General features: G+C 40.7%; 1 protein-coding gene across 5 annotated transcripts in view; it reads left to right on the top strand.

Annotated features, from left to right (window-relative positions):
- DPP6 (dipeptidyl peptidase like 6) overlaps positions 1–14,048 on the top strand; it is a 577,844-nt gene that overhangs the window by 521,754 nt on the left and 42,042 nt on the right. For all 5 annotated transcript variants that reach the window (XM_052806934.1, XM_052806950.1, XM_052806924.1 and 2 more), the window contains exons 11-14: positions 4,157–4,280; positions 5,096–5,134; positions 13,217–13,324; positions 13,911–14,002. In XM_052806934.1, the coding sequence (XP_052662894.1) occupies positions 4,157–4,280; positions 5,096–5,134; positions 13,217–13,324; positions 13,911–14,002 (363 nt within the window). The remainder of the gene's footprint in view (positions 1–4,156; positions 4,281–5,095; positions 5,135–13,216; positions 13,325–13,910; positions 14,003–14,048) is intronic.

The following is a 14,048-nucleotide window of genomic DNA, read 5'->3' as shown; positions in this document are numbered from 1 at the left end:
CTTTGACTTAAACTTGAAATAGCTTTATAGCAGGCCAAGAGAAATCAGACTCTGCTTCTACATCTGAAGTAATGACCTCTCCAAGTGTAATGCTGCAAGATTATCGTTCCCAGGCACATCACTTTTTCATGTAGGAGCATCCAACCAACATGCGTGCTCACCTTTTTCTACTGATTGCTAGATTAGATTGCTGGATCTGTAATTCCAGTGCCAAAAAAGATAGAGGTACAGCACAGAGCTAATGAAACAGGGCAGCTTGGAGGGCAGGGGAGGGTGCAGGGGTGATCTTCATTATGCATGATAAATATGTAAGGCATGTGGATAGGCTGTGTAGTCATCTGATGAGAGGATACTAAACCAGTGGGATCATTTACAGTGGGAGTTGCCTTTCTTTGCTAGGAAAGCTAGTGTCAGTCTCAGAACAGGTTTTCACTGAAAATTCATTTATGTAACAAAAGATATATGACCTGTGACCAAACCAAATGGGCATAAATGCACTTGCCTTTCAAAAATACAACTTCACATCTGTATACAGCAGGCAGGAATTCAGGATCACAGTATCCCCATCACAGTATCCCAATCACAGTATCAGAACTGCAGCTCCTGCACAATATCATTTTTCTCTTCCTAGCGTACTGTGTAAACATAGAAACATTTTAATTATAGTAATAACTTCAGACTGCAGGATCCAAGTGTTGTTAATAAATTTGTCCTATATGGTTATGGGTGGCTGTAATTTATTTGGTTGCAATCAATATTGTAAAATGATGCAAAATATATCATAATTAATTAGTCTCTGTATATTTCATCAAAACCATGGCAATTGCCATCCCTAGGGCATGATATAAGCAGTGCTGGTAGAGCAATAGGGGTGCATTTTCATTATGCATATGTTTTCTGAAATGAGAGGATTAGTGAGATAACATTTCATTAAAATAGACAAGAGGGATATACCATACAGTTAGTTACAGAAGGGAGTTTCAAAGAAGCGGGGGAAGCTGGTGAAAAGGATCTTCAAGCAGACCAGTCCTATCTGAAGCATTTCAACGTGCTCAATCTGTTCACGCAGATGATATATGGACAGAGCAGTACTTCTTGGTGTTCTTTTTATCTGGAGCAAAGCGGTTTAGTACAATTAATAAAGCTGAGAATAAAGTGGAGATATGCCAGGGTGTTTTTTCTTCCAGAATTAAAGGAAGTCAGAAATTTTCCACAGAATTGGGATATTTTTCAGTTTAAAAAAAAACAAACAAAAAAAGCTGATGATGGGAAAACATATTTGGGGGAAAAATGTACAATTTTGATAATTTTCCCTTTTTAAAAATCTTTCATTCTGAGCATTTTTGCCAAATTTTCTCCAATGCCATGCTTTTCTGTGAGAAAAATGAAGTGAAGGGAAGGGGTGGAAGTTGCAGGGGAAAAAAAAGTATTATAACATTTAATTTTTTATTTTGGTGAAAGCCATTGGAGCCCAAGAGTTACATCAGCAGGTGATCGGAATTGGACCATGATCCAACTTATTTCTCACATTATATTTGCATCCCAGGTGACAAATTAAAGAAAGATGTTATCTCCCCTGAGGCAGAAATCGTCATGGGTCCTTGCGTAGGTCATGAACAAATAAATAATGGAGAAACTCAGACGACTCGAGCCTGGATGAGAGGCAGGAGCCAGCTGTGCCCCAGGGACTGCAGGCTGGGCTGCTGCCTGTCACTTGGCCACATAATCTTTGTGGCCAACCACTTGGCCACATTGATCTTTAAGGTCCCTTCCAACCCAAACCATTCTAAGATTCTATGATAAAATGTCATTGTCTGTTCTTTGTGGTGTTTATGGCTTTATTACTGTTGTCATCCTTTTAGTATTCATATTGTAGAATCATACCTCATATTTTAGATTCATACCTCCAGAAAGCAGCCAAGTAAATTTACATTATGAATAAGGGCGCTGCACCATAACCAGTCTCAGGTGATTGCAAACCCAACCACCAACATCTTTACTGGGATGGGGAAATACATTGCAATGCTCAGCATAACTGCACCCTTCCTGAAGGGGCTCAGGGAAGTTATTTCTTCCCTTTGGGAGGGTGAAACCTGCTCTGATGTGGATGTCTACAAACAAAGTGGTCAAGTACCTGCTGGTCTAGTTTTCACTCTACGGGAAGAAATAGTTTCTCCTTAAGTCAGCTCCGTATAAAATCTGGGACAGTTCAGGCAAAGAGGGCTTGGGAAATGCACTGACTGCCCGTTTCTCTCCCCTGGCTGCTCAACCAGTGCAGCTGCTGGAGCTGCAGATGTTTAAAATTAACTGAGATGAATCACACCTTCTTGCCTCATTTTCCTCTGCAAAATGGAAAACATAAAACTTGGTTTTCCTACAGAAGATATGTCAAGTGAATTAAAGACTCCACACTACTCTGAGACTAGAATAGTAACTATAGAAGTATCTGGAGTTGTCTGCTAGCTGGGGTATCCGTGGGCTTGATGGCTGGGAGAGGTTTCAGAGAGAAATTGAGACTCCATGCCCATCTCTGGGGTGGTAGGGAAGATAATGTTTGACCTAAAATAATAATTAAAAGTTCCTCAGAAAGAACCGTGGGTTCTGTGTTCAAACAGCAAGAGGGATGTAAAAATTAAATATACGTCCTTCAAACTTTAAATTGGATTTATAGAAAAAATGCTCCAAGCCACAATATGTACTAAATTCACGTTCCTTTTCTGGGGAGACTGAGCCTGCTCAGTTAATTTTGGAGAGAAAGAAGAGATGGTTATACAGTTTAATTTTGCTTAGTTGTTTTTTTTTCCTCTTAGGGCCTATGCTGTTGCTGATAAAGAGTAAAATTACAATTTTATTTCAGGCACTGAATTTTCAGACTGCTGTTGTCTCACCTGGAAGTATCCTTCCTTCCAGTGCCATGGATGCAATCATTGAGGTCCTTTGTTATTTTTCCCCAGCCAAATTCAGGCACTAAATATTTCTGAAAACTACAAAATCAATTTCCAACTTGTTATTTTGCTAGACAAATGGGCCTTTGCTGCTTTTGCCCTTTCTCTTCAGTATATGCAGGAGCGCTTGCCAGAACACAAAGTACTCTCCAGTGACACGGCACATTAATTCCAATGAAAGCAACAATTCCTTATACATATTTTATAGCAAACAAATGAACTAATAAATTTTTTATAGACCATATGCTGTGAAAAGTCATATTATAATTTAAGGATGTCTTTGGCCCACGTAGCCAGCAGTATATAATAACATCACCAGCTTTGGCAGCTCAGCCAGAGTTTTACCCTACAGATGAAGTGGTGAAGCCCTGAATTGCTGCAGAGGTGGACTGGGAGTCCCACCGTGTACTGGCTCTGAGAAGGCGACCATCAGTATATTTATTTGTGATCCTGTATTTTCCAGCCCAGCCCAGCCTAAGCGGTTCCATTGCTCACTATCGCACAGGACTTTTCCTAAAGATATCGATTACAGGCCTGTGCAGCCCACACTGGTGGTTTGCTCCAAGTATTATCACAACGTGAATACGTCCAGCAATAGAGGATGGTACAGGGAGTGTGGGATGGCAGTTTTGCCAATGCAAACTGTCACATCTCTGCTGATGTCTTTATGGCAACCAGCTGCATCTGCGTTACAGAAACCCTGTGTCTCTCTCAAAATCTATCCTTCTTGCTATTTTCCTTTCAGTGCAACACTTGTGGATCTTTTGGTGTGTAGTAGGCCATTAACTCTTCCTAAGCATAAAGAATCCAACCGTTGGCAGTGGTGGGTCTGAGTGAGCCGGTTAGTCTGCACAGAATGGAAATAGTTTGCAATTTCTTTTCCACTTGTGCATAAATTTGTAGCTCCAGGGGTTTCAGTCCTTCTTGGAAGATGGAATAGCTTGAATGATTCTTTATCTCTGCATTTGTCTCTTCTTTGAAAATGACTTTCTGAAGTGGCAGATAAAACACCTGCATAGCCCTAAAAATGTCATTTTTAGGGGTTGAAATCCATATATAAAGAAGCCTGGAGACATCAAGAAGCAGCATTCTTAATAACCAGAGATCTCGCCTGGACCATTTGCCTGAAGCAGCCTCTGACTGCTCTGCCACGTGGCAATTCGTTAGGATGTCAGTACTGTGATTTGGTTTATGTATGTCTGTGTTTGCAGGGACTACTACATAACCATGGTGAAATGGGCAACCAGCACCAAGGTGGCAGTAAACTGGCTGAACAGGGCCCAGAACGTGTCTATCCTGACGCTCTGCGATGCCACCACGGGAGTCTGCACAAAGGTAGGACAGATGAGCCAAATGGTCATTTGCCATCGGTTTTCATAACCCATGCAGGGAGAAAGTATTTCAGTTATCTTACCTGGCAGCAAGTCAGCTGGCACACATTTATTTAGGCAGACACAGAATATAAACAATGTTTGCATTCTGCGTGCATGTGTGTGTAAGAGAGGTTACTTGTCTTGAAATAACTGTATACATGCACAAGCACACACACATCAACAGTTTGTAACCTGAATATCTTTGCAACATTCTAGTTTAATGTTATTATGTATATTTAATATCATTAAAAATCTCATGCTCATCTGCCCACTTTTTCATTTTAGTTAATTAATACCTTCTACAGACATACTAATGTAAATGACGTATAGATATAACCTGTGTAAGTATTAGCAGATACCGTCTTCTAAACTGGCATAGGCGTTTCTACAGTAGAAAAGTGTTCTGATATACCTATCCCTTGAAAAAATGATGCAATACTGTGCATAGAGCACAGTGCAGAATCTTTTCCTAACAGCTTTTATTTCAACCTTTATTTGCTTCTTAACAAGCTTTATTTCTTTGGGGAACAGTATATCTCATGGATTTATGTGGTTTGTCTCTATGAGTAAAATGCTTTCTTGAATGAGTGCATGCTTATTCATCGGAGAGGAAAGACATGGAGAGCAGGTACTGGATTATACTCCTGAAGCACATATTTGAGCAGTTTCTTTGTGCTTCTGCACAACTTTTCAGACTCAATCCAACTGCTGCCTGCACTGATAAATAAAATGTAATACACGTAAAGTATGGTATTTAATGATCTTGTTTTGTTTTAGAAACATGAAGATGAAAGCGAAGGCTGGCTGCACAGACAGGTAATAGTGATCTTCTCTTTGCGGTCAAGTTTTTGGCAGGTTTTTTGCTTTCTTTGTTTTTCCCCCCAAAGAGAAAAACTGATTTCCAGACCTGAGAAAGATACCTGGGAGGTGGCATGGTTTCTATCATAAAAAAGAGTTTCCCAGTAATCAACAAGTTCTTCTTATTGAAGATGCCATCTTCTCTGGTAGGTCCTACAGTTCATAGCCTGCAATTTACTTGGATTTAAAAGATACAAAAAGCTGATGCTGGTGGAAATTCACCCACTGACAGTATCTGTGTGAGGCTTATCAACCTCAGAGGTAGTCCTTCATACCCTATGTTGAGACTGATGAGTTTTAAGCAGTACGGTGGTTGTTTTCTAGTCTTCTAGACAGGAAAGAAGTCCACTGTTGAAAACAGAAGATCAAAGGTCATTTTATTAAAAGTGCCTATGTCTATTTAGAGACAAAATCATGCAGGTGAAACTTTTAAGTCATTTAAGCTAAATTTGACAAAATTATCTATGTTACTCTGCAGCTATTTGCACATGTAAGAAAGGTGACAACATTAAAGTGTCGATGGGGCAATTAAAGCAATGAGAGCTTACATGGAGCACAGAATGGGGAGAAACTACCTGATGCAGTTTCATATCCTGGTTTAACAGACAACTATGTCACGTAATTCTTCTGACACTGTAACTTGTGCATAATACTATTACATTGTATGGCTATGTGCTCCCATCCCCCAAATGAAATAAAACAAAGATGAAAATAAAACCTGAAAAAAACCCAGAAATAGAAAATAGGATAGAAAATGTAAACCCCCAAGGAGTTTTGATTTATGGGATTTTTCTTTTTTTTATTCTTTTTTTTTTCTTTTCTTTTTTCCCCAGAAAAGGGGGCTTTTTTCAACATATATCTATATAAAACCTCTAGATTTCCAGCATGTAAATCTCTGGAAGATCATTTATAACACTTCCCCAGCAGTCAGTTTGTGAAGTGACCTCAGATTTGATTAAGCTGTTCTTTAGAGAGAAGCTGCTGATATCAATTCAGCCACGACACAAAACTGTTTTTCATGGGTTATGTGAACACCAGACAGAGAGTAGCATGTCAGATAAAGATCTTGTACTATATTTTTCCAAGTCCAGATTTAAAGCATTTCACATTTTTGTCACAGCTTGCTCAGAGGATCCAAGAACCTGTAGAAACTATAGTACATCAGTTCCCAGCAAGAACAATGATCTCCTCTGTTCCACTGGCTGTCCTACAGCAATGGGCTATGTCTGATCCAGATAAAAAATTATTTTACAGAGAAGATAGGTTTTGTGCTCCAAACATCTCAAATAATCTTTTGCTGGTATACTCAGGTATAGAGTAAAAATGCTGCTGAAGTATTCCTTACATTCACAAGGACAGTGTTGGCTTGAGTAGAAAACAAAAGCTGCAAAGACAAGGAAAGTCAAGAAAAAATTAAATTTCCCTTATCTGTATCTTAAAAAAAAAAAAAAAAAGTACTTTACATGATTCATTTATCAATCCAAGGATAATTCTAATACTTTCACTCCTATTTACTGGGACCTCCATCAATGCAGTATAGTAGAACTTGTGTTTCTACACTGCTGTGGTTCTTTAGTCATTTACCTACTACATGGACAGGCATTAAAAGATGGTGTTTTGTCCTGAATAACTGCAGTAAATAATCTGTCAGTCTCTAACAGGCCTGCTCCAGGGAAATATAGTTTGCTTTACTGCATCTCCAAACATCATATACCTAGTTTGAGGTTAGAGAAAGATGTTCATTACAGCCAAATGAGTCAGTCGTCTCAGTACTAAACTAAGATAACATTTGCTATGGACTTTGGAGACATTTGATAGCACTCTTCAAAAGCTTTTGTAAGAATCTGAAAAATTACAGAGCTCTTTTGCTTGTATTTCTGACAACAAAATTACTTAAAATTCTAGTTTTGACTGAATATGTGATTACTAGATAATTGTATTTTCTGTATTTACCTTTTACTCTATGACACATTAATCTAGATAACTGGAAAGTTATTTTCATGGCTTGTGCGTCTGACTATGAGAATGATGTGAAAATGTTAAATGCTAGTGCGAGTCCCCTAACCTCTTTAAGGAGGAGATGAAATGCACATTAGGCAGCTACTGAAGGAGCTCAGGAGGGTGACTCAGCTCAGGCTGAAGACTCCTTGATTGAGACATTTTAATATAGGTATATGCATATGAGCCAGGTGCCCAATTCCCCTGTGTAGACAGCCAGGTGACCAGTGTGCTCACCTGGTCAATGGACCCTGAGCATGATTCAGCCCCCCCCAAAGAAGAAACCCACTGCCTGGTTGGCCAACTTGATCTGTATGCTCCATTGACCAGACCCCAATTTTAATTCAATAAGACCAAGGAATCTAACTGCTTGCCTCATTCTTTAAAATACTCCTTCAAAGTACTCCATCCGCCTGGTCTGAAAAAACATATAGGAGCTTCACCCTTTTCTTGGGAATTTAAGTGCATCTGGTCTTCTTGGAATAGGGACAAACTTCACAGTAGGCTGGGAGCAGGAGATGAGGGGAGAAAAACATCAGTATCAGAAGATACTCACCAGGGACATGAGGGGGTCTCCAGGGATGACAGGGTTGACTTTTTTCAGCCGTCTGAAATACTGGGAGTTCTAAGATAGGGCATACGAACCACGAATTTGAATTTTGTTGTTGTTGTTGTAGTAGTTTGGTAACTCAGTGACATTTAATAGTCTATGTATGGAAGGTCATAGTAAATGATCTCATGTTCCCTTCTGGACTTAAGTTCATAAATGATTTTTATTCAAGTCCAAAATCTTTGGAGAGCCTCTCTCTAACACGGGCAAAGAGAAATATTGCTGTCACTGTCTGTGTGACTTAAAAATAGGATAAATTACTCAAGGTATAATGAGAAATATATGGTATTTACACAGTTTTTGCTAGAAAGTATCTGTCACTCCTTGTCAGATGATATGGCCAGTGTTTTCAAACCTTTTGCACAAGTAAGAACAGGCACATGTTCACCAAATTGGCCTAGGGAATTTGGAAGTTTTTACTGCTTTTATTTATATACTTTGCTTGTGCACTTCTGAGCATAAGAGCCAGACCGAACTTTGCTCATACTTTTGCTTAAATATACAAATTCTTTGAAGCAGTAATTATAGCTGTAAACAACTTTGTTTCAATTTTTGTGAAGAAGCCATTTTCCAATAGTGCCAGTGATGGTCGTATACAGACAATGAGTCAGCAAGGGAGAAATAAGACAATTTCTGAGCACCTGCTGAAGATAAAATTTACTGGCATTTTAATTGGTTTATTTATTTAATTGTGAATGTGGCCTGAACAAATTTAATTACAAACCAGGATGCAACTCCAACTCCACCAAAGTCTGTAGGCTTTGACATTGACATCAGCAGGACCAGGGGATTACCACAAAATTGTTTAGTGACATATAACCTCCAAAACTGCCTCCATGGGCCAGCTGGCCTCCCCTGATAATAGTTCTTTTGGGTTGCATTTTTCTTTCCAGTCCTCCTATTTCCCTAGTGTTTCAGATCACCTCAGCCTGAAACTAAAGACTTTTGCTCTGTCAAAAGGTTGAGATGTTGAAAACCTCACACCATTTTTCTTTTACAACTCCCTTGCCTTAATCCTGACAGCTTGATAAACTAGTGATGATTCTTACATGTAGTTAATGGGTGGTATGAAAAGAGATTTTTAAAATAAAAGCGGAGTTCAGAGAACCTTGCAAACAACACTGACTTTTTCACCCTGTAAAGCCCTTTTCTCATGGAACAACCCCATAACTGACCTAATGGTGCCCTAAAGACAAAGGTTGCAGCAGAAATAGGACCCAGAGCCCCATAATTCAAATACTCAAATTCATCTCCCAGAGCTAACAAAGCAGCTTCTGGCTACAAACAGAGTCTTTGGCACTTGAATGAAGAGTCCTGATTTCATCCAGTGGAGGGAATTAATACTCAGATGTATGAGCTCCTCTCCCCTCCAGTTGATGACCCTGTATTTTGGTGCAGGTGCCTTGGCTTCAGAGATGGCCATTGGTGTGGTACACCCAACCACAGATGAGCATGGGGACAGGGATGGAGGATGAAGTTCAGCATTGCCCGAGGGGCTTAGTGTGGCAGGGGATGGACAGAGATCTTCCCCGCATGCCCAAAAGAGGAGGTGACGTCATTGTCACAGTAAAGCTGATGCACATTTTTAACACTTTGCTGGAGTCCCATCTATCTGTTTATCAGAGCTATGGCCCTATGGCACTTAAAGTATTGGGACACTTCCCTGAAAGGATAAATACCTACAGAGCAAAACCATTAATTCTGAGATCTGGGCAAAGGTGGAGCAGACAGAGAGGGCAGGAGACTGTGCTGAGGAAAGGAAAATGCATCAGAGAATCAGCTGGAAAGGATTGGGTTATTCAGATTAATTGGTTTCCTTTTTAAAACTTGAGGATGAACCAGAAAAACATAATTCTCATGGAAGTATAATTCTCAGTCAGTAATAAAAACAAATTTCAAAGAATCTGCTTTCCCACTGATTTCTGTGAGAAAATACGTGGAGTCCAGCCAAAAGCACGTGAAGCACTGTACTCTAGAAGAGCAGGAGGCAAGGAGTGTGTTGAACCATGAGAGCACAGACAGACCAGTTTGGAGCTGCAACCTGTGGTGCTGTAATATGATGAGTGTTTGACCCATGTTAATGTGTGGGTGGTTTTGGTGGTGCTGTACTTATGGGTCCCCATGGCTTTCACACACTCTGACTCACCATAAAGTGGGTAATTTCTCTTTCAAATATTTGTCCCAGTGCACATTTGATCATGAAAATCCTCAAGGTTAGAGGCACTTGTGCACTCCCCACCATCCTGCATTCACCTTGCCTTTCCTTCTTTCACCGGAGGAGTCTTCCTCGGGTGGCTGCAGATCCAGTGATGCTCAGTGATCCCTCTCCAAACACAATTGAATACACTCGACTTTTTTTTTTAATTGTTATTCCTTACTCCAGGACTTCATGCCCCTCTCTAAGACCTACGGAAACTCAGACTGAATTTAGCATTGTCCCCTTGTTCATTCTGATTCTGCCAAACTTGGGATAAGCCTCTGGAGGCACTCCTTAGTAGTTTCTTCTCCTGACCATTTGCAGATACACTGACCTGTGTTGCACAACTCTGAACTCCAGCACTGATCCCTCCAGGAGTCGCAGTGTCCTCCGGCAGCCTCCCATCACCTTATCTCTTCCACCAAAGCTGAAGTCTTTGGTGGCAACATTTTGATGCACAGCAATAAACAGGTTGCTGGAAATGGCACTGCTGCCTCTTTCTTTTACTGATAGTGATGCAAGTTGGTTAGTCCCACCAATTCCTTCTCCAGCCACAGGGTCATCCTTTGTTTAGTGATTATTCCTTCAACTCTGAGGATGACTGGGTAGTCCACAGCTCCAACCACCTATTTCCTTCCTCCTCAACCCGGGGGACAATTGCCCATCACAGGTGAGCAGCTCTGGTTGGATCTGCTTCCTGAGCCAGGCCACTGTCTGTTCACACAGGTCCCAGAAAGGCAAATGGGATCAGGGACCCACACTCGCTTAGTCAGGTTTAAACTTCAATTTAAGCTGCTGTGGAATCATGCAGGAGTTGCCTTACTTTTTTTTTCCCTTATACCTGAGTCTGAGAGCACTGAGTTATCGCTCTGTGTAGCTGACATGAGGACAGCTTTGTCCTTCATCTGCACAAAGCAGAGGATTTCTGGAAACTGGCCTTGACTGTTTGGGTAGCATTCATTTGTCTACATACCAAGATCTAGCTGAGCAAAAAGACAAGAAGAGCCATAAGGACTTAAGAAATGCCCTACCGAGTCTCACCGCTGCTTCCTCTGCTGGTATTTAAGGACAGTGTGTGAACTGGCTACTTTCCACAGTCCAGTCCTCTCATATCTCACCAGCATCTACAATAAAAAGATTACAGACATTTGAGACTATATCTATTCCCTTTAGGATCTGTTATTGAATCGTGAGTTTGTTCAATCTCTTTTGGCACGTTTGATACCAGCTGCTTCCATAAGCCGCCTGTGGCAAAAACTTCCAAAAATTCCCTCCCTGCTGCACAGGAAAAGTATTTTCTTTTACCAGCATTGAACTGATCTCCTATTATTTTCAAGGAGGGCTCTTCTGTTCTAGTGTTGTGGGATTCAGTCAATAACAGTCAACCAAAGGCTCAAGTACATGCCCATTGTAGCTCCCTACAGCATAAAATCCTGTTCCAAAAACCTTTCAGCCTGATGTGTGTCCCCCATTTGCCACCCGGGATAAGTCACCATCTCTGACAAGATCCTAAACAAAATTCTGGTTCTATTATTGTGTTGTCTTTCCAGCAAGAGGAACATGCAAACAGGCTGTCTCATAACATCAGCTGAGTGCTAAAGCCTCATGTCTGTCATCCGTGCCGTGTACCTCCTTCCCCTGCAACTCTGAACCTCAAACTAATCTGCACAATGCCTGCTCTCACTGGCAAAGACATATTGCCGGAATATGTAACGCAGTAGGCACAGATACAGAAATGTAGGGTGAACTCATTGCTATTTACCTCAGTAAAGGAAAACCTGTCAAGCAGAAGGTTTGCCCCAGTTATCATCACAGTTGTTTTTCAGTGAGGTTTCTCCTGTCATGAAATGCATTTGGAAATAATATAGTTTCACGTTTCAGGTTCCAGAACAATGTCAGAAACAAATGAAACCATTATTTCATAGAGCTCCAACAAGCTGTAAATGGGCATATTTTAAAATGTACTGAAAACCTAAGCAGGGGAAAATAAAAGCAAAAACAAACAGTTTGAACACCTAATAGCGTGTTGATAAATCTGATAAATAGTGGAAAAGAATTAATCAGTCAAGAACTGGGAGCAAAGGAACATACAGTAAGAATAATGTGTTAGCTTATGAGAAATAAAAATGTTTATTTCTTTGCTGTAGGTGTTTGCATTAGCCATAAGTATCCCTGTACAATCAAGTTCTTTCTGGTTCAAGGTGGTATCTTGATACGTGCCAAGCAGAAAGCCAGGGTGTTTGATTAACACTGAACCAAAGGAGGACCCAGAAGAGGGTGAGCAAGTTTCCCTGTTGACTGCCCTTATATAAGAAGGATCCACAAAGCTGGGCCAGGGAAGGCAGAGCTCAGCCAGTCCCCAGAAAAGCCTGCTATCACAGGAGAGGTTCAGCAGAGGTTCAGCTCTTGTTTTAGTCCCAACTATTCAAGATTCAGAGTAGAGGAGCTTCATCTAGCCAGTTCCCTTGGTACGGTGCTGCTGTGTCACACCATATGGACCATCCTTCTGCTTTCCCTTGTAATCTGCTGTTCAACCATCTCCTGCAGTGGAGACTTCCCATGTACCTCGAGGTTTCTGTACAAAAAGAAGACAAAGACCCTTCTAGGAAATGCTTGCTTGCCATATGTGGTGTTTGATTTCCCGCTGAGTCTCTTCTATCTCTGGTTGAAAGTTCTAGTCACCCAATAAAAGTCAATCATCATGTTCACCTGGGAGCTCTGTGTCAAAGACAGTTTTGCAAGATATCCTCCCCTTTGTAAATAATTCAGTGAAATAAGCATTTGTAAGAGAGTAGGAAAAGACAGCAGTTAGATGCTGTTAGTTGTGTTTCCTCGAGGACAGGAATACATCAGTTCTTCCAGCAGAGTAAACAGGGTTTGTCATACTTGTGCCAGCGAGGCTCAAACCATTTCTAAAGGCTTTATTCCAACTGCCCCAAGCTGTCAGCTGTATATGTGTACTTTTTGCTTTGCAAATGGGAATTGACTTTATAGCCAAGGAACTCTCCTTGCTGCCTGTCTCCCCACAGCTGAAAGGTGTCTGTTTTCCTGAGAGCAAGAAGCAATAACCTTCAAAACTTTCTCCAGTTTTCACTGGGCTTTTGTTTGCCTGAGGTTGCTATTAAAAAGCACTCTCTATTTTGCTGTGAATTAATTTCACAGGGTTTTGCAGTGCTGAGCAATTTTAAATACAATAAATTAATGGTAATACAACCCTTAAATTTGTCACTTACAGAATGAAGAGCCGATTTTTTCCAAGGATGGTCGGAAGTTTTTCTTTGTCCGAGCCATTCCCCAGGGAGGACGTGGGAAGTTCTACCACATCACCATGTCATCATCACAGGTGACTCACTTGCTGCCACTGCTTTGGGTCTCACCTGAAGCAGAAAGCAATAAAAAGTAGTATCTGTGCTCATACTGGTGAGACAGGAAGGTGCAAATGTAGAATGTGCATAAAAGAAAACCTTCAGTGATGCTTTATTGGGCATAAGATAACATGAATTTCCAAAGAGATACTCTCAGAAGAAAAAGGTCAACCAACTGTCTCTTTCCAAACAGTATCATTGCTTTGTTTTGTTTTTTTTAATGCCACGTCAGTTGTACGTAAATAAGTAAATCCCTGCACTGCCATAAAGGATTGATCAGAAGCTTGTGGGCATGCTGGATTAGAGGAAGGGGTTTGAAGCTGTTCTGTGCTGAATTCATCCCATTATCTTCAGTGGAGTTATGGTTAAGATGATTTTGACTCTCTGTTATTTCTGTGCCTGCAGATTCACAGAAATAGCAGGGGGAGGGGTTGAAATTGCACATGCATGGTTTATTTTTAATAGGCAACGGAGTCAAAAGAGATCCCTTTTTCAGAAGAGAAGCTTTGCTCAGGTATCTTCTTTTAAGAATAAAGAAATCTAATTTTCTTTTCTTTCTGGCAGCCCAATAGTAGCAGCGACAACTTACAGTCTATTACATCTGGCGATTGGGATGTGACAAAGATATTGGCATATGATGAAAAGAGGCATAAAATGTAAGTAAACTTTGGTCTGACAAATCAGTCTTCCTTTGTTTAGGCC

This window comes from Harpia harpyja, chromosome 1 (genome assembly GCF_026419915.1).
Source record: "Harpia harpyja isolate bHarHar1 chromosome 1, bHarHar1 primary haplotype, whole genome shotgun sequence".
NCBI classification, from domain to species: domain Eukaryota; kingdom Metazoa; phylum Chordata; class Aves; order Accipitriformes; family Accipitridae; genus Harpia; species Harpia harpyja.
This window is presented reverse-complemented; position numbering and strand designations above follow the sequence as displayed.